This window comes from Haliaeetus albicilla, chromosome 7 (assembly GCF_947461875.1).
Source record: "Haliaeetus albicilla chromosome 7, bHalAlb1.1, whole genome shotgun sequence".
Classification (NCBI taxonomy): domain Eukaryota; kingdom Metazoa; phylum Chordata; class Aves; order Accipitriformes; family Accipitridae; genus Haliaeetus; species Haliaeetus albicilla.
Genome location: NC_091489.1, coordinates 5640033 through 5666499, shown reverse-complemented (window position 1 = coordinate 5666499; position 26467 = coordinate 5640033). Strand labels below are relative to the sequence as shown.

Below are 26467 nucleotides of genomic sequence, written 5' to 3'. Positions count from 1 at the left end.
ATGTTCTGGCTCTAACATCTTCCATGTTGTTCTTTAATACCACTGATCATTTAGGTTAGGGATGTTTTTTGACCCAGACTCCTCTGTGTGCCTTCCCTTGCAAAAGTTCAGGGAGCTCTGCTTGGTTTTCTGGAAGTGTCAGCCTTGGCTTGTGTGCTGAAGAAGTTTTGAGCTCCTGTTTGAAGTTTTCCATGTGATTGGGGTGTTTACAGCTTGTCTTTCGCTTGTCATTTCTCTCCTGTTGTGTAGGGATTAAGTTCAGGTTTTTTGTACTTGGAAAACAGTTTCTCCTCACTGGGTCTTGATGCTTGTTGCTGAGGATGATAGACATTTTAGACTTAATTTGAATCTCTCGATTGTTTGTGACCCCTTCCCAAAGTCTGACATAAACAGCATGAGCTCACAAATCTAATTCCCACCAGAGACCAGGATAAAACATTGCACTTGTTTGTTTGCTTACTGCAGCAATCAGAATGAACTTGATCATATAGCGTCATCTCTCCCCTTTTGGTGTACTGAATGAGGAGTCTGAATTTTCAACATGACAGCTGTTGGGCTATCAGAACATGCAATAGACCCAGGAAAGTTTTGAGACCTTGCAAAATCCTGATCTTTGAAAATGAAACTCATCCACGATCACAGTGACTCCTCCTTATCTCGCATCTTCCCAGAGACAATGTAGTTGAATGGTGATCATGCCCTGTATCTGTGGATGCATTGCTGTGGGTGTTGATAGCTGACTCCAGGCACCTACTGACCTTTTACAGCCTGCAGTGGGGTTTGTACTGCAGGTAGCTAAACAAACTGACCGTTATCCACCAAAGCAAATCTAGTGATGTGATTGTGAAGCTCCTCACAGCTTCACACAGCCATGTTTCTAATCTCTGCGGTAGTCCCTTTCCAAGAGCAATTAAAACCTTCTAGAAGATTTGTCTCTTACCGTGGTTTTGGTTTTGGTTGTAGCATAAAGATAGTGAATAAGTAAAAATCCTCTGTGCTCAACGAGATCACGTCCTGTTGTTTGTATCCTTCCAAGATGCTTAGTTCATGAAATTCTCCTCCGATGAAGAGTGTGACATCAGTCAGTCCTCTAGGATTATATCCCACAAAACTTGTACCTGGGAAGAATTTCTCTTAAGATGTCAACACAGTGAGCAGGATTAAGGCTGTTCGGTTACCTCTCTGGTGCTTACATGCTATGCATAAGTGATACACTAAAATATATTTGATTGAATTAAGTTAATGCATGATGTTGGGGGTACATCTTTTTTTTCCAATAGGGGCATCCTGTTCTTTCTCTGTCGTTAAACAGACCTTCAGATATGTCTTGCATCTACTGAAGAGCATGCTATTGCTAGAGGGAGGAGTTCTTCTGAATCTGCAAATTGTTAATGAAAACTGGTTTCTGTTTTGACTGTTTAAAAAAATAATAAAATGTGCACTAGTGTTGACGATGCCAGCATTTCTAGATGGGCTCAGATGGCAGGTCCATCTGGTGCACCGTCCTGTTCTGAAGAGCAGAGCAGCATCTACCCTCTGTGTCCAGAGACAGAGCACGCACCCTGCAGCTGGCAACTGTGAAACGATAATCCTCTGTGTACAGCACAACTTGGTGTCTGATACTAAAGCCCTGAAGCATTAGGATTAACTCTTTTCCCAAGATTTGTTAGTTTATAGCACTGCTGGCAAAGTATTTGCTCATATCCAATAACTTTGTGCAATTAGAATGGAGTGAATTTGGAGAAGCCTGCCTGGCAAGGTGCTGCCTGCAGTCTGTCTCCTACCTGCTGCTGGCAGATCTCTGGGCAGGCGCAGGGCTCTAGGAACGGGGGCGGCTCTCAGGGCTTATTTGGGGGTGAGCGATTTTTCACAAGCTGGGAAAATTCCCCATTTCTTTGGGAAGAGGAAAGCAAAACAAGTATATCTGGTCAGTTTTGAAATCTCATTTAATTTCTGAATTAAGGAAATAATTACAAACTTAATTTACTTTAAGAGACTGGATATTCTAAGGTCTGACTTGTGTAAGCTGTTTGTTTTTTCCCATCCCACTGGAGGTTTATGCTTTGTCCTCTCCAGAGAGGCTTTCCCCTGTGTGGAAGTGTTTTATACAATAACCATCTCTGGTTTGGGGTTTGTAGTCTGTGTAATGTGACCAGTCTGTAAAGGAAAGAGTTTGTAACCTGGTGCAGAAGGAACCTAAATTTTCTGTGGTGTAGGGGGATGGAGCACGGACACAGCTTTGTATGTTCTGCATGATTTACCGTACGGGGGGTTAGTTGTCGATGTGGCAGTGCTTGCAACCCTGCATAGTGGCACGAAGTGTGGGAATTCTTGCCCTTTCTTGAAAGCTCAGTTTTTCTCTTCGAAGTATGTCAGTATACCCAAAAAGGGTCAGCAGGAACCCTAAACCTGGGAGTCCCACAAGGTCCGAGAACTGTGTTTACATACTGGTAAAGATCCTGTTGTCATGCACAGTAGCTCTGGAATAAATTTTCTTGAGGAAGTTCTTTAAAAGGAGAACTTAAAGAGCTTAACTTAAAAAGTCCCATTTTCCCCTTTGGCTGTTCTCCATCTTCTGCCCAGTCCGCTTGGCAGTCAGCGGGGTGAGAAGTGGCCCTTTGACAACACAGAGCCCAATCCTTTCCCTCAGCTGTAGCGGCTTTCCAGGGACATGGAGCGAGGCTCCCCCAGCCTTGATGACCCACCACCCAGCGCTTTGCCTGGCAGCGTGTCGTGCTGCCCCGGATGGAGCCGCAGTTTCGATGGTGGGGGTGGGCACTGCTGCCCTTAGCAGTGTTACGTGCTCAAAGTGCTTGGAGTTGGCACTTGTCGGCTGGATGTCACGCTGGGTGGCTGCGCTGGCTGGCTGCCGTGGTATTTCATTCGTAACAAAATGATGGTTAAGTTTAAAACAAAGGCATCACTTTTCACATTGAATGTTTTCCTCTTCCCTGAAAACAAAGCTCATTTTGACCCAAAACATTTGTAATTGCCTTAAGATCCTGATTGGTTTCCTTTTTAAACTGCCTGCTTAAATGTGCCTCAGTGCCTCTTTTAAATTGGGCCGTCACCAGGAGCTCAACCTCTTCCAACACCCAAAACTTTCAGGTTGTGAGCACAGCTCTGAAAATAAATAACTGCTCAAAAATCTACCCGCTCCCTGATTCCACAGGGCAAAGCATGGTGACGGGGTGGAGGGGTGAGGAAGAAGCCTCTTTTATATTTTTTTTTTTTTTTTTTTTTAACCCATCCTACCTGCCTACTACAAACGGCCTATTTTCTGCCCCTAATGGTTTCTGCCTAACAAATGGTGTTTCTTTTTTACAGCGTTATGATCCTGGACTTGTTGTGGTGATGGTAAACTTAGCAGTGGTAATTTTTTATTTTCAGACTGAATTACTCCTTTTGTCATCAGTGCACCAATATGTTAGGCTTACTTTCTCTGTTGTAGCCATCATCCTTCTGCTTGGTCTTTCATTTTCCTTTCCTTTCCTTTCTTTATGCACACTTGTCTGATCCTTGTTCATTAAAGGGTATTGCTAAGAAGGGATGTTTCTGTTTGTGTTAGAACTGCCAAAATCAGTTTAAACATAAATTTCTAATACTGTCCAAACTTGATTTTTCCCCAACACGATGGGCACTAGCACTTGCTACTGCAATTTCCAAATAGATTTTGAAGAAAAAAAAAAAAAACAAAAAAAAACCAAAACCAAAAAACAAAACCAAACTTTGACTGCCTTAGAAGGCAAAAGTACTGATGCATTGTTTGTACTCAGGGGTTTACCAGGGCAATGAGGCTGCATCGAAAGATCTCGATTGCTGGAGAAACAAAAACCAAAAAAACCCAAAACCAAAAACAAACAAAACAAAAACAAAAAAACCCCCAAAACCAAAAAAGCTTGGGAAAAAAAAAATTGTTGGCACTTGCTGCCAGCCATTCCATTTGGGTTCACCACTTACCAGTAAATCCCTGGCTGAGACGTTATGAAAGTGATATTGCACTTAGGAAGTCATTTTTATAACCTGTCTTTAATTTGGTCCTTTTGCTAAAAATTGCAGTCACTGCTTACTTTATTATACCATTGGGCGCAAGAGAAACGTTTTCAGATGGAGAATACTTAAAATACCCAAACAAAAGCTCAATTCAAAATACTATTTTGGATCAGTGTGATAACTATTTTTGGACTTGGTGGATATATGCCTGTCAAATTTATGGGCATATAAACAAAACCATAAAGCGATTAATTAAATGGACTTGTTTCTGAAAGAAAAACACATGCCTCTACTTTAAGAGTTAAAAAGACACAAGTCTGACCAGAGTAGGGTCCCTTTGAGGACTCTGGAGTCTGAGATCTGTGGGCTGTTGCTTTTGCAGGAGTTAGAGAAAGCTGGTATTGGAGAAGAGAGAAGTTGGTGCCTATACAGGTTTTCTGAGGCAGTATTAAAGACTTTAACCTTTTGCGCATGTGGATGGCAATAGAATTTTTGGCATGAGTAAAACCTGTAGATCTTTTAGCCCAAAGGTATAATATATGTGTATGTGTGTATAACAAAACAGTTGTTTACACCAAAACAAGAGCAATAATAAGGGAAGTAAACATTCTGTTTTTTTACTCAAGGTATGCTCCGGATAAGGTAAGTACTTTTTCAGTGGGCTTACATCACAACAAACAGCGCGAGTTGTGATGTAAAAATAAAAATAATAATAATTTAAAAAAAAAGCTGTGGTAGTAAAGTGCTTGTCTGCCCCATTTTGCTTTGTTTGGCTGGTTATGAGTGGATTAAAGATATGTTTTTTTAAAAAAAAAATCTCCAGCATAGTTTGATTAGTTCAAAGTCAATTTTCTTCGCAACTAGTCCTTTTCACAGCTTACAGATGACACAGTGAGTGCTAGAGCATCTCTCTGCAGGAGCTGGGGAAGCAGGTGCTTGACCACCTGGCCTGGACCAGGCGGTCATTTTGGATGAAAGAAGTTTGGCTTCTGTGCCATGCTTCTCGGTCAGCTTTCCTCACTCTTGGGAAGGGACAAAAGTTGGTGGGAGGGAGGCTTCCACATCTTTTACAGGACAGTCCTAATCAATCGTTAATGTGGTAGAGCAGTAAAATGTATTTAATAGCTTTTTCACTTGCATCAGAAGATGAGGAGTATGTATTGCCTGATGTGGAAGCATTGAGGGGAAGGTTCATTTCTCAAGTCCTGTTAACAGCCCTGCCCTAGGACTTGTCATGGTTGAACATTAACCACAAGAATATTTTATGTGACCAGTTAATGTTCAGAAAATACCATTTATCAGTACTCAGGGGTGCATTTAACTGTATCCAGTTTGGAGCTGAGAAGTAGGTTTGGCTGTAAGCTGTGAGAATGGCTTGTGTTTGGTTCACTGTAGCTTTCTGGTCTCTGCACTCCAAGGCAAGATCTCTAACCACCCAAACCCAATGTGTAAAGCGAGCTGTGGTGATGGACTGGCTGCTGACCACCTGTGTGTGTGTTGCTCTTACAGGGAGGACAGATCCCATCCCTATCGTCGTCAAGTACGATGTCATGGGCATGGGGCGGATGGAAATGGAGGTAAGCTTGCCTGGCTCCTGCCCTGCACCTGGTCACTCCTTGCATGGCTCTCGGGGAGTTGATAGGGAAGAAACTTAGAAGTGAGAATTTGTGCATCAAAGGTAGAGAAAAACTTGCTCTTAAATCACACAGTAAGAAAACACTTCTCCTCAAAATACATACTCTGTTTACCCATGGGTACCTGAATTCTGAGGTCTGGATGCTACCTGAAATTCCTGGGCTTTGTGATTTCACTCCCACAAAGTTGAGGCTGCTGTTGGCAGTGGACAGGCCGGCCAGGAGCCTCCACTTCGGAAGGATTAATAAATCGTTTTGCATGTGGGTTACGTTGTGGGATGACAAAACAGGGAAAGTGAAGTAAAATATGCAAAGATTCTGTTTCAAATCTCATCTTGTTTCAATTACACATTCTGGCAGTCTCAGTAGTGCTAAGTATTTATGGGACAAATTGCGTCTCTCTCTCTTTTTTTTAAAAAAAAAAAAAAAAAAAAAGCTTGACTATGCTGAAGATGCCACTGAGCGGAGGCGTGTACTGGAGGTGGAGAAAGAAGACACCGAGGAGCTGAGGCAGAAATACAAGGTACTGAAATGGGGGCATTAACATCAAAGTTCCTGTGGGCTGAGTGGGAGAGGATTTGTTCTGATAGGACAGAGCTCTTCTTGTTAGGCTGTAGTAATGGTAGTAGGAATTAAGTATTCTTGGGTTTTGTCATTGTTGAAATTATTTATATTTTAATGAACTGGTTATTCACTTCCTGGAATTAACCTTGATGTTTGTTTAGCTGCTTAAGAGCTACAGGATAGCAGCAGGGCTTTCTCTGTGTGCTTTGCTCCTGTTCTGAAAAGAACAGTCCTAGGGTAAGCAGAATATTTCCTTCCCTAGACCCAGGGCTGCCAAATTTTTCTAGTGAAACTGCCACGTTGTCAACGCAAAATCTGTAGATACAAATGTTAGATGGGCAGTTATCAGCTGGAAGTGGAGTAGATCTTCTGTTGTTATTGAGCAAGCAGTAAGTAGAGCATTATGATGTTGTTGCGTAAATACTGCTTTCTTTGAAAAGGTAGGACATGGCTCTGGTTTTGAGAAATCGATGGGCTATATCTCTTTGGAAGAATTTCTCAGGCAGCATTAAAAAAAAATACGTGTGTATGCTGTATTTCTCTAGGGTTTACAAAAGCTGTGGTTTTTTTGTAAGCCAAAGAGTGTTATCTTTTTAATGATAAAAATGGGCCATCATGTTGGCATTGAGCATGACATGTTGGAGCATACTTGGATTAGCTGTAACTGAGTTCTCTGTGGAGACATGGTCTTTGCTAGTCATTTAACCCACTCTTCCACTTACCAGCCTGTAAAGTACATCAAGTCTTAGGAAAGCCTGCTTGTTTAATTGTTCTGAGATTTGAGAAGTACCAGGCCTGAAGAAGAGCCCTAGACATTAGAATAAAGTGTCAGTTTTGCATAAATTTTAATTCTTTGAGGAATAATGGAAAAGTAGTTTCGATTCCATTAAAATTAAACATAACCATGGCAAATCTAAAATTCCATTTCATCAGTTCAATAGTTAATACTGCAGGCAGTTTGTTCAGCTACAAAAACGTATAGTCTCCTTTCCTGATTTTTTTAAATTTTTTTCTTAAGCTGAGACCTTGACTTGCTTGGTAAGTGAATTGCTGGTATATTTGTTAATTTAAAAATAAAAGCCATTGTAATTACTTTTAAAGCTAATTATTAGTTTGGAGCTGAACACAGTTAATGATCTTTTCTGGCACACTTTAAAGTACAAGCATGCTCTTAAATGGGCTTATGCAGCCGGTGCTGAACAGTTCCTCTACATTCAGGTGCACATTCTCTTTGAAGATGTTTCTCCTTTCTACGTCCAGGTGCATGTTCTCCTTGATGATGTTTCTCCTTTTTGTTGTTTTTAATCTCCTGCTGGGTGGCATGCTGCTTACACCCTACAAAGGGAAGGTTTGGCTGTGACGTTGGCCATTCTTGGGCAGCGTGTGGCCAAAAGGCTGGATCCCCTTCTGCAGCAAACCCCCAGCTGCAATGCTGGGTGTCTTCAGACAGCAGCTGTTGAGTACGAAGTATTGCTTCATTTCAGAGTGGTTGGTAGGAGCTCTTGTGTGAACTGCATGTAATGATGTTGTACCTCAGGTCTGCAATGTGATTTACGGTAAAATTCTTGGGTTTTGCAATTGTCTTTTCAAATACAGTTGAATGTGTGTTGCTCTCTGAGACTGTTTTGTCTTCCTGCCATTATTCAGCACAGATTTTTTTCAGGAACTCTGTGGAGCAGTAGCAGTCTCTCCCAACTCAAATGTGTTTTTATTAGCATGCTTTATCGTTAGGCTCTTGCATTTCTGTATTTATCTGTGAAAAATCTCTGCAAGCGTAGTTTTTTTTCATTGCTCTGCAGGAGTCCATTATGTAATTGCCAACTGTGGCTGCATCCTGATTAGCCATTCAGTGAGTCTCAAAGGAATTTCAGATAATTCTGCAACCAAGAAGCAAGCAAGAAATGTTCTTTTAATTCCCTTCTTTTGTATAGATTCTGATCATTCAAATGGCTGTGTTTTCATTGTTTAGCCACAGGATGCTTTCTGAAAAAAACCTACACATGGTGCAGGAAGCTTGTTCGGGGTTTCAGAGGAACTTTAAATGTCATTGTTCTGTGGATCTCACGCTGCTCTGTTTTCCTTTCTTGTCTTCCTGGGGACCTGCTTCAGGCTCAAACCTCTAGATAGTTTTGTTGATTTTTTTTTTTTTTTCTTCTTAACAAGGGCCTCTGGTAATAGATGGAAGCAGGAACTTGAAATAGATTTTTTTATTTAGAAGTGCTTTAAATTGAAAAAAACCTTTTAGCACTAGAATTTTTCAGATATTCCCCTCCTCGCCCCCCTCGGGAGTTGAAATTTTTTACATGAATTTTGCATTATAAAAAACATGCTCAGCAATATTATTTTAATGTAATTTTGATGTGGTAACTGGGAGATAAACCATATTGCCTTGAACACGATCTTATAGAAAAAGAAAAAAAGCTTTCATAGTATATCTTTCTTAAATGTTTGCTAGCTTCTCTTGCTAATGCAAGGAAATTTCCCATAAGAAGTTTGTACTGAAGATGGAAACTCTTAAACTCTTAAGTGCTTTTTCTCAAATGTTAGGCTATTTTTTCTTATATAATTTCTCTTTATTCCAGTTGAAATGCATATGGGAAATAGCTATATGGGGTATGGTGATGTTAGTACAGTGTACTTTGTAATGCAGCATTTGTAGCTTTTTTTTTTTTTTGCATGCATCAGCGTAAGTGCTTCCATCTTGTTGAGGTAAATGTTCCCCAGCTTTCTGGTAAAGAGTGGAGATGTTTTATTAATTTTGCTGGTGGGATTGTAATTGAAGTGGCCTGGCTGGGGGAAGAAGCTGCTTAGCCCTGAGATTACTGTGAGTCTCAGCATCAGGTGCATTTCAGAGCCCCCCTGCCCTGGCTCCTGAGCACCCCCAGGTCTGCATCAGCTGTGGCTGTGCCCTGGGGACAAGGCTTGTGGAGCTGCACAGGCTCACTCCCAGCACTTGGGACTTCAAGCCATTACAGCCACTTGAGAGACTGGGATTTCTAGAGAGTTCCAGAGCTTTTTGACTCTGCCAGTCCAAAAGCTGCTACTTTTCCTTATAGCAAAAGAGGGGAGGACATGACTGTTGCCAATTTAGACACCTCATCTTTGCTTGGAAGTTTGGTTTTGCACCTATACAAATGTTGAATTACATAAGGAAAAAAAATACTGTCAGCAACGTCTAAGGCGGTCTCCCTCCCCCTCTTTTATTAAATGGCAACTACCTGTACCCATTCACTCCCAGTGTAATCACTGTATTTGAGCTCAGCTTAATGGACAGCACTGCTCCTGGGAAGATTTCACTGACTGAAAAATCACACTGAAGTGAATTAGGCTCGACACTTTCTGAACTGTGCTTTCCCAGCCGCTGATCTGTGTTCCTCCCTATTGAATTGCAGACAAACTGAGATCAAGCAGACATCTGTTAGCACTCAAAATGGAGGAAGTATCAGCATTTAAAGTTCTAAGATTCCGTTCCAAAAGCAGTGATCTTCCTTGGTTTGATGTGTATTTTGTGTATCTTATGCGGGCAGGCAGCTGCCAGTTTGTTCATGTGTTAGCGTGAGGCTTTGAATCTCTCTTTTTTTTTTATCTCAGACAATCCAGCAGGCTCTCCTCTTGCAGCCGCAAAACTGCCTTCCTGCCATCAGCACTAGATTTCTTTTTTTAAGCAGTCTCCTTTTACTGATCCCTCTGCTAATGACAAGATTGTGTTCTATCTTAGGAAACTGAGTCAAAGCTAGGTTGGTAGTATTGCAAAGTTATCCTTCATACCTCTAAATTTGCAAAGACTGGTCAGCTTAATAAATATGATCATTGGTCTATGCTGAGGTTTTCTAAAGGACTATTTTTCCTTAAAGGACTAGTTGATCATCTTCCAGTTTGTTTTACAGGAAGTTTAACAGAAGTATTTTTTTGTTAATTTTGCAGGATTATGTTGATAAAGAAAAAGCAATTGCCAAGGCTTTGGAAGACCTCAGAGCAAACTTCTACTGTGAACTCTGTGACAAGCAGTATCAAAAGCATCAAGAGTTTGACAACCACATAAACTCTTACGATCATGCTCACAAGCAGGTAAACAAGTGTTGATAGCACAGTTCATGAGTTTTATATTCATTGCAGCAATCTTGTTTGTGGTTAATACTTTGAATTTCCCCAGTGTGTCTGTTTTCCTTATAGCCCCAGGAAGAGGTGTTTTATGTCACTGGTTAAGATTCTTATGCCCACCATAAATTTAAAACAACCCCAAAACAACAGACAAAAAACCCCAACACATGGTTGGCATCAAGGAGCCTGGTTTTGAATGACCCATGGGCAGGAATGGGCTGCTGTTAAACTGGGAAGAGTACATGTGGATATGGATGGCTCCCAGTTTGCATCAGCTTTTAACACAGTACAACTTCGGAACCCGATATGCCACGTGTGTGCATTTTAATACTTTAGTCTGTGCTCTGTCAAGTTACTGAAAACAGACTAGGAAATAATGGGCTGTGTTAAAGGAATCATAAAAAAGAAGCACTTTCCAAATTCTCTTAACCATCAGGAGAAGGTGGATTCAGAATCTGTGTGGAACAGGCTTTGGTCCCAAGGTAGGGATGTACCGTAGTATCTACACGATACTTCATGCTGCACAGTAAATAATAGAAGTGTGTGTGTTAGCCTGATCTATTTGACCATTTGAAGCTGCTAAATGAGATGTTAAACGTACAGCAGGTAGCAGTGTTGTGCTCACCCGGAGATGAAATTGCTCAAAGGAGGTTTTTTGATATTCCTAGTCATAAGTTCTAACAATACAATCATTAAAATGCTGATAACTTCTGGAAGATGTGCTGTAGAGTACTACATCTTGTAAAAATAGCAGTGAAGCAACAGCTTAAAAACAAGAATATGGCATTACAGAGTATGATTTATCCCCCACCCCACGTATTAAGTATAGGATATGATAGTTCAAAGTAGATTCACTAAGGGAGTCTTAACAGGAAGTCTCACGGCAGGGTAATTTCTGTTTGAGTACTGTGACAAATTGTAGCTTAATAGAATTAAGAGCAGAAATTAATTCATTTACTTTGTATTGGGAAATGGGCTGCTTTGACCGAGCTGGTAGCACAGTCGTGACACCTGATAGCAGTGTACTTTATCTAAAGTTTTCCATCAACTTGGTTGAAACTTGAGTGCAATTACATGCATCTATTTAGGAGGTGGAAAGACCTGTTTGTGTCACATTCTTACAGTGTGGTGATGCAGTATGATTATGTCAACTCTTGTTTAAAGCCCTTGGATGATTAATAGGGGGACTGACACAAGGTTGGCAAGCTGAGAGTTTTTCTAGCATCTAGAGATGCTGTGGAAGAAGAAACAAACCTGTGGAAAGCCACCACCCCTCATTGGTATAAAAGGACTCATCAGTAGGGGTGCAAGAAGAGTGACCTGAAAGAAAAATGTCTTGGGAACACAGAGGCTGGCATAATCTTTTCACTGGTAGAAAGGATTTGGGGGTTACTTGGTACTGCTGATTATTTTTAAAGGAATTTATGTTCTTGGATAATTTGCATCCATGGCAGTAACTTCAGGCAGGCTTTGGAGAAAATGAGACTTCAAACTCTTGCTGCGTCACCCAGCATTAATTTCTAGTTACACAGGGATTTAAACAAAGAAGCAATCGTGCTTTGCTTAGGGAAAAAATTGCTTGTCCAGCTTTATGTCATGCTGAAATGTGTGTCACCCTGTTGGGTCAGTGTTCAGTAAGTGAACTTGAAACTGCCTAGAAATAATGAAGGTAAATTTGCATAAGTAACACTATCTCACTTCTGTTGTTCATTACTGCTCAAGATAGGCTCATTTCTAACACTCTATTCTAAATTTTAAGGTAGTTTAAAAAAACCAAACATGCTGTGCTTTTCATAATATGTTGCACATTGATGTTTCATATTTTGCCTCTCTGGACAAGAAGGCAAGGTTACATAAAGGCTAACATAAATTTTTTGAGGAAAAACATAAAGTTTTCTTAAAAGTAGGCTAATCAGTAGGCTTTCTTGGAAAGATGAGACATTATGGTATCCTAGATAATTACAGCAGACAGGCTTGGTATATATTACCTGCAATGTTTTGTCTTCTCAGCGGTAATTCTTGAGGCAGCAGTGCTTCATTTTTGCCTTTTTCTTAGCTTGTTGAACAGATTTCCACAGGATCACTTTTGCTTTTAAGTATTTTTAGTTACACGACATTGAAGTGTTTGCTTATTCCTTCTGTGGCTCAGTGAGCATTAGGCTGTCCCTGTAAATAGATGTTCCATCCTCAGATCCCTTTCCGCTCCCGAGTTATAAAGACACTGTCTTGTATTCCAGGAAGGAACTCAGGATTATTGCGAAACAGGGACGATAGGTAAGTGTATTGATCCCTACCGGATAAATTTTTGGACCCACCAACTTGTCAACACCAAACAATTAAAGGGGAGGTTTTATTATTATTATTTCCTGACTATACTGGTTTCATATAGTATTCAGATATATCTGAATCGACCTCAACACCAAGTTTCTATCCAAAAGGCAGTGTTTCTGGATAACCTTAACTGGGAAAATAATCTTCAATTTATTATCACAAACCATTGGCCTGTTTAAGTCATTGTATTTTAAACATCTTGTTGGAGGTGTGCAATGTTGTTCTCTAGATTTTTTTAATTAGGTCGATACTTGAAATGAGAAGTACAGATGTTTTAAAGAACAGTAACCCTATCTATTCACCAAATGGTCAGTCCCTCTCAGGGGAAGCCAGAGGACTAAAAGCAATTTGCGTTCATATAGATGGCACTGCAAGAGGAAAAATAAACTCAGTTCCCGTAAAGATCTTTCAGTGAGCAACTGAAAAAGGCTGTAACCATAGATGTCATAACTTTTTGTACCCTGGAAAGCTACTGATATCTTTAATGGGTTTTTTTTTAGCAGTAAGATCTTGAGCCTGGCAACTAGAAGGACTGGCAGCTTATGAAGGACCCCTGCCTCTGATGTTGCACAGTCCTAACTGTCAACAGAGTAATAGTAATTAACAGAAAAATGCAAAAGAAGACAAATGCAAAAGAAGGCAAATGTAGGAAGAAAACTTCTCCTGCAGCTAGTGAGGAGCTTGGGTAGTGAAGATGTACCTGGTGTATTTTTGTGCTGCTTTCCTGCAGATATGTGATGTCCAGATGCTTGAGAGTTTCCACAGTCCTAGAATACTCTGGGCTTAGTGGGAATGTATCCTTATGGTATTACATCTGAGTGGGCCCTCAATTCAGTTTTGAGTTTTGACATCAAGATAGAATACTTCATGTTAGATTTGCATGAAGATGAATGTGGGTCACCTTATTTGGGCTTGTACCCAGTTTGTGTATTCATATCAAATAAACTGAATCTGTACTGCCCATCACTTAGAGCAGCTTGCAAAAATTGTTACGGTTGGAGTTATCTTAAATGTAAGTAACATAGCATTTACAGTCAGCTTTTACTGTTCTTTGGGGTTTTTTTTAGTTCATCCAAGAACTTACTTACAGAATCTCATATATGGTCACCTCTTTCCTGCTAGCATGCCTGATGAAGGGTTGAGCTGTTTACTGAGTCACTGACCCAACAGAATAAAAACATTCACCTTCTGAATTCAATGTGAAAAACAAACATGTTCCTGTGTGAACTTTTGCCAGGTTAACTGTGAGAATGCTAACCAGTATTGAAATGCAGTCTTTTATGTAGCTTTCATTTTATTTGTTTCTAAATATGTGGCATTTTGGAGGTATAGATGATTAATTCTGCATAGCTTCTCTTTATAAAAAGGCAAAGGGAATGTATTTCCATAAAAAAGTTCTTTGGGAAAGAGGATGGAACTAAGAACTGAAATTATAGATCGGCAGTTCTCTTCATGCCCTAATTATCTGGATCTTTGCTTCAGATATCCGATGGGGAGGGATCTGTTAAAGCACAATAAAATTACCAATGCAGTCACTGCTGTGGTTGATGAGTACTCTAAATCCAAACCCTGAACTTTCTGGTTTGGGGAGAATTGGACTTGTGCTTTCCAAAAAACTTGCATCTTCAAGCACATCTTGAATGTAGAAGACTGAAGAGAGAATCTCCAAGATACTTGGTGTTACATGGGAGGCTTTTCTACTCTGGAAATGCTTTACCCTCAAAAACCCCACAGTATTTTTCTTAACCCAGTTTTAGCTGTTCAGCTTTCATTTGCTGATGGCACACACATTTGGAGAAGACAACTTACACATGGAGAGTATTAGATAAAATAAGTCTTCCAGGTGCAAGGCCTGAACATTGTGATTACAAGTGATGCTAGCCTCCTGAAGGGCAGGCAGACTTGTGTTGTTGGGTTATCTGTGATGCATTAATGTGTGGTATATTTTCCTAAGTTGAAAATGAGGTGTCAGGGAAGAAATTAAGATAATAGAACTGCAGTTGTGTGCCATTTCCCCTCTGCTCTTTTCACTTAATTTACGAGCATGCAAAGAATGTTGATTACCAAAAATAAGCAGGGCTTGTGTTCTCACTTATATAAAATTATAAAGGTTGCCGTCCTTTGAGCTCATATTTAGCTAATGGTGTAGTTCACTCCCAGAAGCTTTTGTGGCAAAGAATCGAGCATACGTCAAAAGTTCAGAAAGCCAGAAATCTGCTGGCTTGTAATGAAAAGTACATTATTATTTTATTTAATAGGGATTGGCAGAGAGACTTGTGAACAATAGCAGGGGAGGAGTAGGCTCTAATGCTATTGTGCTGTCACATGAGCTGCCTCCTGTCTCAAGCCAATGCAGCAATCTCACTGTATGTGGATCCAGTCTATCCCTCTCTCCTGAATATAAGGTTTGTCATGAAAGTCTCAGATCTTCAGGTCTAGTAAAGCAGTGTAGTGGAGTGCTTTTTTTATTCTGAGAATAACATGATCTTTTTCTGCTCTGCAATTTTAGGCAAAGAATGCCTCTCGAATGGGCCTCAATTCAGCGAAATTGCATGGCTTTGTCAACTTAGACTGAGAAAATCCATTTACCACTGGTCCTGAGGCTGAAAAGCAATGCACTCCAGTTCGGTACTGGGGAGGTCTTACCTCGATACCATCTCACCAGCAAAATCTCATGCACGATTGCCACAGCGTGTGCTGAGTTTTTTCCCGTTACGACAGTTTCTGAATCCTGATCGTCCCCCTCTTATTTAACCGCTTTCACGTGTCTGTGATGGGCTATCTCTAGAGCTTTTAAATGACACCGGAGTGCAGCTTATTTAAGCCGATTTGAAGAGAATTGTAAGGTAATGGTGTTGTATGCCAATTTGGCCCCTCCTGAGCTATGCAGTGATCAGGAGATAATCCATTATTGTAGCCTCTTTGTGCTGGAGTACTGAGGTAGCTGCAGATTTTATAGAAAACCTGTTCTTTAAGAGCTCGATTTGCACTCCCATTGAAATTTAGAGACTTCTTAGTAATTTTGTTAGAAACAAGGCTGAAAACTTAAAATACTATTCTTTGTTACGAAGCTGAGGTGGGCGGCAGCTATTAATAAAACACAATACCAAGCTGAAGGAAGGCTTGAGGTAGTGAAGTACTGCTTCTGGCATGCAGAAATTTGGACAAACTTTAAGTGATTTTTGTCCTTACTTGCTGGTTGCTGGGCTTACAGATGTGGCCCTTCTTACAGCTGAAGTAATAAACCAGCAGAATAATATTTCTTGGCTTCATGGTCACTATCATCCTACAGTTTGTAAATGCGTTGCTGCTTAGATAAACCACCCGCTTCCTCAGAAAACACACTGCTTTCCCTCAGAAAAAATGCTTCCTAATTTTTAAATCCTATAGTAGCATGAAGCTATATCTTTGATATACAGGTTGGTGTCTCTGATCTTGTTGCAGAAATGATAGTCTTGCTGAGCACCGTGGGAAGACTTAAAAAGGCTGGTTTCACCTCAAGAAGATGGGTTCCCAGGGCTCCTTTTCCTTAGTTGGTGGGGAGAAGCTCCCTGAGGATGATTGAGTGGCTACATTAAATTCTTGTTTAAATTTCTTTGCTGTGTTGGGGGGAAGGGGCAGCTGTGTGACTTGCCTCCTGCAGCTGTCCAGCCTCTGTGAATACCCACACATATGGTGCAGTCCAAAAAGTAATTTAGAGATTTGGAGGATTAGAATAATGAACGCTTGCCTAAGGATTAGATGGAAATTTCTTTAGTGTAAGCCTAGCTTAAATATCGATTTAGTTCAGATAGCTTTCTGTGAAGGCTGAGATGTGGAGTATGCTGAAAAGCATTTCATTGCTTTGATGTACTCCTTTTACTACTGTGAAACTGTACTTCAGGCTTTTAATTGCTTTCTCCTGGTTAGGTTTGGGGGAGGAGGGTAGGCAGTAGTTAACTGGTTATCCACTGTTCTTTGTGTGGATAAATTACTGGATTCAATTATGCACTTGGAACAATTAGCAAGGTAACAGTTACTCTGTCAGGGTATTTTGAAAAGTTCTGGCTGTTTTAAAAGTTCAGTGCTAATCAGCTGCCTGCAAACGTACCCTTCTGCATCTATTCCTGTAGTGATTTGTTTTTACAGATGAGCAATCTGGTCTTCTGTCGTCCCTCTTTCCCCTACCCCAGGTTGCATTTATGTAAGATAATGCAGTTCAGCCAGGTTTCTTGGAACTTGGCTCCTTGCAAACTTGAGAAATCATTTCTGAAGATAGATGCATCATTTTAGGTCAGTCAAAGATGCTGAGCTTTGTTATGTTACATATTTTACATTTTGCATTCCCCAGGAGATAGCATGGTGCAGTTGTGGAGATTTTTTCTGTCTTAAACTTACCCAGCAAGACCCTTCTTCCTTCTGGCCCCTATGCTACAGAAACTCAGCCTTAAGATCTCTTAGTCTTTCGTAAAGTCAGCTTTGTAAAATCAGACAAACTTTTCCCCAATTTGGGGAGTAATAAATTCTCAGCACTCTTGAAACCATGGTTAGTGGTTTATCATCTTAAAAGGCACAGATACTGGTGTAGCTAGAAGTTGCATATTCTGGAGTTGCAGTGCATTAAGGTAGTTCACTTGCTTCATTGCTTCTAATTTACAAGTGTTACACAGTAAGAGAGTGGGAGGTTTTGGGGAGTGGAGACACACAAAGATCAGCGTTTAAGGAAATGGGTGTTTAATTCTGTTTTCATTAAAATTGTCTGTTGTAACAAAGGCAGGATTGCATTGTGGGCAGCTGCATGATTATCAACTGACTTTGAGCCTGTTTTATTTCACGGGGAGATGTTTAAGGCTATGTCTGGGGGGTGGAGGTGAGTTTCTGAGTGCACCATTGCACCTTCCTCTTTAAAGTAAAAGGTCACAGTTCATTTCTGTTGTAAATAGCTGGGTCATATTTTTTTCCAAATGGATGAGTGATTTAGAGACTTGGCATCAAACCCCAGTTAAATAGTTTTGTCAGCTGTTGGTGACTTTAACTTCCTGGAGCATTTTAGATAACACTTTTTAAATCAGCATGAAAAAGCTGATAGCATTGCTTAGTCCACTTTTTTTTTTCCTCCTTCTTGGAAAGAAATTTACTATTCAACATTTAACATACACCACAAAACCCTTGAGCCCTTTACTTGTCCTGGTGAAAGTAGCTCTGTTGTTCCAGGTGGGATCATTGCTGTGTCTGTGCGTGTATGTGTATGTGCGTTCTCCCTTCTGCTCCAGATTCTCTAAGCTCGATCCTGTAGCTTCGCTGGCTCACCTCCTTCTCTGTAGACTAGCTTGCAGACACACCGAGAGCCTGTGTAGTAATGCTTGCTTTTTATTTTTTTCCTCTCTTCCACTCTTGTTATATTTTTACTTTCTTTTTTTCTTTGTGATGTGACGTTTTCAGCTGATGTATTGAAAGCAAACCCTTCTAATTTTGGAGTCCAGATCACAAGAGTGAGTTTCTTTCTACTAGTGTCTATAGCTGTATTTTTTTTGTGTGTCCTCCCCTCTGATTTTGGTAATGGTCAACCACATTTAGCAAATACAATTAAGTAAGAGAATCCTGTGTCTTGTCAAATCTTCCCCTTTTTCACAAAGCAATGTTCTCTTTACATTGGGCCAACTTAATTCCTCTAATTTGAACTTCAGGTTAGTTTTCAGATCCACTGTTTGCGTGTGTACTGGTCTGACTCTGCTCCATTAGAGAGGCAGAGTCCGCCAGCCAGATGGTACATTTAGAATCCACCAATGATTTGTACATCTTGTATGAGAATTTTTCTAAAGTGACTACTGCTTTGAGTACCATTAGTCTTTCAGGCCCTTCATGAAATGCCTGAAAAATACGAAACTTGTTCAAAAGCTGGGTACACGGTGCTTTCTGGAATTGGGCCTTTTGAAAGGGTTTCAAATTGTGCACCAAAAAAAGAAAAATTAATCCCTTAGGATGGTAGAGTTCTGTCTTTGCTGCTTTCTGTTACTTAAACTTCTGTAGAGCACTCTTTAAAAAAAACCAACCAACCAAACAAAAAAACAAATTCCCTTGTGAATTTTCACATGTATTCAAAGGAAAAACAGCAGCCTCTTTTCCTAGTGCTTTGAGACAAGGACTTTCAAAAATTTTCTGAAGTCTTGAATGCTTGATATCTATTAGAATTGGATATCTAGATTTCCTCAGTGACATTATGATGTTTGAAATTCGTTGGGTTTGAGTTTACTTCGTCATGTGGTAAGATTTCTGGAGAACTTAGTCTTTCTGCCCTCTAAAGTATTAAAACCCAGAAGACCCCACTGCATTTTAGAGCGTTTTGTTTCTTGAGAGACTGTCTCAGAACTACTGTCAGGAGAGCAAGTAACTGTTTGTGGTGTATGTTGTATTATTTATTTGCTTACTGGAATCATTTGCATGGGATTTTTGGCACCTTCTCCAATGTAATTTGTACATTGCTTTTGTAAGATATTATACCTGGGTAACTCTTGCACCAGCTAATCCCTTTCTGTTCTTTGGCCCATGCTATTAAGACTTCTGTCATGCACTGTTTGTCAAGTACATTTGCACCCTGCAAGAGCAGCAAAGTAAGCAGTCTTGTTTTTTCCCTTCTCCTTTCAGAATTTGCTTGTTGCTTTGAAATCAGCTTTATTGTACATGCTAAAGAAAAACAGTAATGATTGGAAATGCATATACACAGACTTGAACAGCCAAAAGTGATCAACAGTTGTCTTTTCATTTAGCTACTGGGAGGATGGCAATGTGCTCCATTTGGTTTGTTGAGCTAGAATGCTGTTGCTCCATCCTAGCTCAATAAATATTACTGGGGAGGGGCTTTACAGTGTACTTTCCAGTGCTACAGCAAAGAGACGCTTTCAGACGCCTTACCACAAACAGCTTTTATCTAATCTGTTCCTGCTTTCTTTTACCTCAGAGGTTAAAAGATCTCAAGCAAAGGGAATTTGCTCGCAATGTCTCTTCAAGATCACGTAAAGATGAGAGGAAGCAGGAGAAAGCCCTCCGGCGTCTACACGAACTTGCTGAACAGAGGAGGCAGCCTGAATGGTGAGTACGGGTGATCCCCGAGCACCCTTGGAGCATGCGTGCGGGAGTCCTGCGTGGGACTGCAGCCTTTTGCTGTGCTGGCATTCTTGCTCCTGTAATCCTGCACAAGTTTTGAGGGCAAAGCTTCACACTTAAGTTTGGCCTCATGCTGTGGTTTTGGTATGAGTGAATTCACTAAACCAGTAGTCCAGAGCATCCCCAAACTGCTTTATCCAGCAATACATTTTCTTCAGTTACTTAATGTTGTTAAAAAAAATCAAATGGCCGTATAATGCTATTTTAATGCATATTTCTTGGATACAGGAGTACTTGAAATGTGTAAAAGACACTTTTAGATGAGGCATGAATCCAACTGCAGAGGTGTACAAATGGCAGTCAGCTGTTTTCTCTGTTTTAACTTGTTCATACAGTGCTCCTGGAAGTGGGCCCATGTTCAGAACCACCACGGTGGCTGTGGATGAGGAAGGTGGAGATGATGACGATTCTGCAGCCAACAGCAGCTCTTTCATCCAGACGACTTCTGGCCAAGCTACAGAGATGACTATGGACAGAGGTTTCCTAAACACTGGACAAGTTGGTGGCACTGTTATGCCAAGCCAAATGCCCATCCAGACAGCGCAAGCAATCAGCTTTGGCATTAAGAGTGCTTTGGGAACTCCACTGCAGAAGATAGGTGTGTCGTTTTCATTTGCTAAGAAGACTCCGGTAAAGCTTGAGACCATAGCTTCTGTTTTCAAGGACCATGTGGAAGAATCAAGTTCTGCAGATGGAGCCAAAGCTGATGAGAGAGCGTCCTCAGATGCAGGGAGTCTGCAGAAATCTGGCGAGGGAGAAAGCACAAATAATTCTGATGGCAAGGCAGAGGAAGATGACCAACATGACAAAGATAGTGGGTCTCTAGCCACCACGTTATCTAAACTGAAAAAGATGAGACGAGAAGATGGACCAATGGCAGTTGAACCAGAATACTACCACTATATTCCCCCAGCCCACTGTAAAGTAAAGCCTAATTTTCAATTCCTGCTTTTCATGAAGTCTACCGAACAAACGGAAGCTGAAAATGTGAACAAAAAAACCACACATGAAGTTAAAAAGGGTAGTTCTCCAAAACCCAAACCTGGCAAGCATACAGAGAAGGCTGCTGAGAGCACGGGGCAGCAGAAGGAGCAGAGTACTACTGAAACTGCAGCTCAGCAGAGCAAAACAGAGCTAAAAGAAGTCCTAGAAAATGCAAGTATGCAGGAGAACAAGCATCTTACAGAGAGCAATCTTCCTGAGCCAGACACTACTAAAGAAGTCGCTCAGCCTGTCCCAAGCTGTAAAGAAGTCTCTGAAGGACCAAAGCATCCAACAGGACCGTTTTTTCCTGTTCTGAGTAAAGATGAGAGCACGACTCTCCAGTGGCCTTCAGAGCTTCTCATATTTACCAAAGCAGAACCATCTGTTTCATATAGCTGTAACCCCCTGTATTTTGATTTCAAGCTCTCTCGCAACAAAGATGCTAAAGGTAAAGGGGCAGAGAAATCTAAGGATCCAGGGGGTCTTTGTAAAGATAACATTCCAAGCACAGAATCTGGTGAGATAAGCAAAGCCAAGGAAGCAGAAAGTGCAACTAACAGTTCTGCTCTAAAAATGGAAAACAAATCTCTGTCCACCTGTGGCTCCCAGAACAAGCAGGAGTCCAATTTGGCAAGCATTAGTAAGGGAGAGGGAGAGGACAGCGGTAAAAGCATAACCAGTAAGAGTAAATCTGGAAGATCCCATAAACACAAAAAGAAAAAGAAGCACAAAAAGTCCAGCAAACACAAACGTAAGCACAAGGAGGAAGCTGATGAGAAGGGCCGAAAAACTGACCCAGGGGAAGAGAAACCCAAGAAACGGAAAAGACACAGGCACAAAAAAGGCAAATCCTCTCTTTCTACTGAATCAGAACGGGCACTAAAAACCGAACTGTCTGAAGACTGTAGCCTTTTCCAGAAGAAAAAGCGGTGCTCTCAGGAGTCCCAGAGGAAGTCTCTGTCTGCTGAAGAGGGAAGCAGCGGTAAAAAAGAGGATGGTGGTAACTCCTGCCAAGAGCATGGCAGCAAAAAACACAAGGCTGACCTGCAGCAGTTATCTGCTTTGAGGAGGCGATGTTCGGCTCCTTCCCTGGGCAGGACCAGCCGCAGGAGCCGGCAGAGCAGTGGGGACTACGACAGCGACGAGGGCTCTCACAGGAAGCACTGCAGGCAAAAATCCCCGTCGCAGTACAGTGACGACTATGACTCTGGCAGCGACCACTCCAGGAGCCGCTCCAGGTCGGGGCGGAGGCACTCCTCTCACAGGTCCTATTCGACCAGCTCTGATGCTTCCTCAGACCACAGCCGGTACAGCCGTCGGAGAAGTTACTCAGATGATAGCTATAGCGATTACAGTGACCGGTCAAGGTGCCATTCAAAGCGGTCCCATGACTCGGAGGATGACTCTGACTACAACAGCTCAAATCACAGATCAAAGCGACGCAAGTACTCCTCTTCTGAGGATGACTACAGCTCAAGTAGGAGCAGGTCAAGGAGTCGAAGCAGGAGCCGAACCCACCCTCGAGGCAGGTCAAGAACAAGGAGCCGGGGCAGAACACGCAGCAGCAGCTGCAGCCGCAGTCGAAGCAAGAGGAGAAGCCGAAGCGTAACGGGTCGCAGCTGGAAACGGAGCCGCAGCTATAGTAGGGATCGCAGCCGCAGTACAAGAAGCCACTCGCAGAGGTCTCTCTCGCGAAAGGGCTCTCGAGGCCACGAGAGCCCTGAAGAGAGAAGGTCCGGGAGAAGAGACTTCATCAGGTCAAAAATCTATCGCTCGCAGTCTCCTCACTATTTCCGGGCAGGCCGAAGTGAAGGATCATCGCTGAAGAAAGAGGATGGCAAAGGAGAGGATCTGAAAGGATCTGGCTCGCTCTCCCAAAACAGCAGCGGCTCTGGCACGGGGAGGGCCTCAGAAGGTGACTGCAGTCCAGAGGAGAGAAACTCAGTCACTGCAAAACTTCTCCTGGAAAAGATTCAGTCCAGGAAGGTTGAGAAGAAGCCCTGCATCGCTGACGAGATGCTGGCAGGGGCAAACAAGGTGGGCATAAAGCTCAAAGATCCTCCCCAGGGCTACTTTGGCCCTAAACTTCCTCCTTCCTTAGGCAACAAACCAGTTCTCCCCTTAATTGGGAAATTGCCAACTGTTCGAAAACCAAATGCCAAAAGATATGAGGAGTCTGGCTTGGAGAGGGGTGAGGAGCAAGAGCTGTCAGATTCTGAGGATGTTTCCCAAGGCATTGAGGAGTCTCAGTTGGCTGGCCAGTCTCTCCTGGAAGAAGTGGTGATGGTAATTCAGGACAAACCTCTGGATGAGCAGAAACGCGATGAACCTGCCGTGGAAGTGCCGTCCATTCCCCTCGAAGCACCTGCGCTTCCCGAGTGCTTTGGTTCTGGAGATCTGGTCATGCCACACAACTTCCTCTCGGATCCGAGCGATGGTGATGGGCTAGAACCTATGGACGGGGGCAGCCAGCCGGTCCCAGTGGAAACCAGTATGATGCCCTTAGTTCCAGATGTCGAGCACTTTCCTGGCTATGTGCCTCAGAGTGGGGAGCCGAGCATTGAAGGGGATCGGGAAGGAGGAGAAGACTCCTCTCTAGCACCGCTCGAGAGCCAGCCAATCACTTTTACACCCGAAGAAATGGAGAAATACAGTAAGCTGCAGCAAGCTGCTCAGCAGCACATTCAGCAGCAGCTTCTGGCCAAGCAGGTCAAGGCTTTTCCTGCCTCAGCGGCCCTGGCACCGGCAGCGCCTGCCCTGCAGCCCATCCACATTCAGCAGCCAGCGGCAGCATCCGCGACCTCCATCACCACCGTGCAGCATGCCATCCTGCAGCACCACGCTGCCGCAGCCGCTGCCGCCATCGGGATTCACCCTCACCCCCATCCCCAGCCTCTCGCTCAGGTTCATCATATACCCCAGCCCCACTTGACGCCTATTTCGTTATCCCACTTGACCCACTCGATTATTCCAGGGCACCCTGCTACGTTTCTAGCCAGCCACCCCATCCACATCATTCCGGCGTCAGCTATCCATCCGGGCCCCTTTACTTTTCATCCGGTTCCTCACGCTCTTTACCCAACCCTTCTTGCCCCAAGACCTGCTGCTGCTGCGGCCGCTACAGCGTTACATCTTCACCCTTTGCTGCACCCCATTTTCTCAGGACAGGACTTGCAGCATCCACCCAGTCACGGCACATGAAGGACAAAATGAAGTAACCTTGGAGGAAAGAGAATATTTTGCATTTTGGGAAGGGGTTGAAGTTGATCCAGCTGGCAGGTGAGACCTGAGAATTTCCTTTCAATCTTTAGCAGCCAAAGAAGCCAAAGGCTCGAGGGCTGGGTAGCAGCAGGCGGCGGGTCAGTTTGTAAGTGTTGTGTATATCCGCTACCAGGGACTGTCTCGCGTCCCCAACACCTCCGTGCACGTAGCAGCACTCTGTCCTGGAAGAATCATTTCACGTGTAGACCAGCAAGGCACTTGGAAAGGCTTTTTTTCCCTGGATTCTTACACTTGGTCATCTTCCTTCTGCCGCCTTGTATATGATAAATGAGATTTCATACACACTAATAGGTCTCTCAAAATCCTTTTAATGAGGTCATCTAATTAAAATAGTCAGCATGATTGAATCCGGCTTGTAATCAGTGATAAAACATTCAGTAACTGACAGCTGTGGATCCTGGCGAGGAGACTGATGGAAGGGGCAGTGCCACTCTTGTTTTGGCTGGGCCAGTACCAGTTTTCAGGCATTACAGGAGACTTCTTGGCACCCTATTGCTGCATATGTAGGGTTTTGTTTTTTTTTCTCGGTGTGAGCAGCAAAGGTGGAATTAAGATCTTATTTTAAAGTCTAAGAGAGGAGCTGTGCCTGTGCCCAGAGCTCCAACCCTTCTCCATCCTGCATTAACATTCTCCTGCGCAAGGACTGCACCTTGACGCCTTCCGAATATCCTGGACTGGAGAGAGGTCCTCAGTTTGGGGCTGGTGATTTCAATGTGGGCTTTGACTGCTCTTCTCCTGGGTGGGGGGTGGTGGGGGGAAGGAATGTCACGCTGACTTCCATCTTTTGTGGTGTTGGGAAAGAGGCACTCAGATGAGAGAAGGAGAAAAATACCTTTAGGAATTGAAGCAATACAGAGGACTGGGGAGAGTGGCTGGAGTATGTAAAGTGTATTCTTTCCTCTGTAATACTGATGGTTTCCTTATTAATTTATAGGATTTTTTTTTAATGTAAAGAATTGCACTGAACTCTGTAAACAAAGATGCTGCTTTTTGTAGCTCATATAAAAAGGTTACATTTGTAGTATATCGCAATAATATTTTTTACAGCCAGTTCTTTTAGTGGTACTTGTTCTGGTGGCTTTTGTGTAAATATGTTTGCTGTAGGTGAAATAAGACACTTGTAAAGGTTCAACTTTATAGTTTCAGCTAGATGCAAAATGACTAAGCATGTATATTTTATCAAGCTCATGTATTTTTGAAGTTTTTATGTACTATAAAATGTAAAAAAAAAAAATCTTCATTTAGCATTTTGCAGAAGAAGAAAAAATGTGAGACTTGGACTAGGTGAGGTGTGTGGACGACACCGGTGACTCTAACAGCTAATGAACGGCATCGCATTGGAAGGCGATGGCGGCTGCCGGCTTTGCAGAGGGAAGCAGCCCGGGCATGCTGCGCAGTCCTCATCTTTGCTAAGCAGCTGCTTATAGGAATCAACACTGGAGGCAGTCTGAGGAGTGGCAGGAATTTGGGTTGTCTCCCAGAGTATAAAATACTGGCGCCCCCCCCCCCCCCCCCCCCCTTTTTTTTTTCTTCTTTTCTTTTCTTTTTCCTTTCCCCCCCTGGGTTTGAATGGGTGATTTGCAGGTGCCAGCCTGGCTGTGCAGTTCAGTACAGTCTTCTGGTGAAGGAAGAGCCTTTTAACCATAACTGTTTGCCATCGTACACGCAGGGAGAGGTGGTTTAGAACTAATCTGTTCAGGCTGTGCCTGCCTGTGATGTTCCATAAGGGATTTCTCTGTTCGTTCCGGCATCGTCTACTGGCTGCAGGTAACACTAACCGTGGGAGCCTTCTCCATCCACGAGCTCTTCCTATCGCACCAGGACGAGTTGCTGCTGTCCCCGCTGACCTGGGTGTTTCAGGTTCAGGTCCTTCTTGTGTTAGAGCTGTTTGGGGGCACCTCACGGTGCTTTGTAGGGCCTGATTTCAGAGCAGGCAGGCAGACCCGCTCCTACCTGCCAAACCAGGCAGGAGCAGGCAGCCAGCGGATGTGGCATCTGCTTCCCCATCCTCTCCCGAAGCGCAGCACTGAGACCCAGGGAGGGGGGCGGAGATTCAAAGGATCGAAAACTGTTGAGCTTCCTCACTCTTTAAATAAGAAACTTTGCATTTGTGCAGGTTGGACTGAAACACAATGGTCAAAAAAAGGGACTCAATTTCTCTGTAAATAATTAACAGAATACAGTATTAATGTCTCAATGCTGAGCTTCATTAGCTTCTAGATTCAATATGCGTGTTCTGGCACCCTTCACGCTGCAGTCAGGGGGTTTTTTTGACTTCCAGAATAGTGCTAAAAATAATTAACCTATCATTACTTAACAAGCATAAACAGACTGTATTTAACTTTGTCACATAAGATATATATATAAATATATATATATGCTGTAAAATGAGGGGGAAAAAACCTTTCTAATAAACCAATGATTTGTGGAAAAAA

At 42.5% G+C, this 26467-nt stretch overlaps 1 protein-coding gene across 7 annotated transcripts in view; it reads left to right on the top strand.

Moving 5' to 3' along the window:
- GPATCH8 (G-patch domain containing 8) overlaps positions 1-26467 on the top strand; it is a 58168-nt gene extending 31701 nt beyond the window's left edge. For 3 of the 7 annotated variants that reach the window (XM_069786760.1, XM_069786761.1, XM_069786762.1), the window contains 8 exons: positions 3328-3372; positions 5503-5570; positions 6064-6150; positions 10116-10259; positions 12530-12566; positions 18045-18094; positions 19561-19691; positions 20102-26467. In XM_069786760.1, the coding sequence (XP_069642861.1) occupies positions 5544-5570; positions 6064-6150; positions 10116-10259; positions 12530-12566; positions 18045-18094; positions 19561-19691; positions 20102-23951 (4326 nt within the window). In that variant the 5' untranslated portion in view covers positions 3328-3372; positions 5503-5543 and the 3' untranslated portion in view covers positions 23952-26467. The other 4 variants (XM_069786755.1, XM_069786759.1, XM_069786763.1 and 1 more) reach the window with 3 other exon arrangements.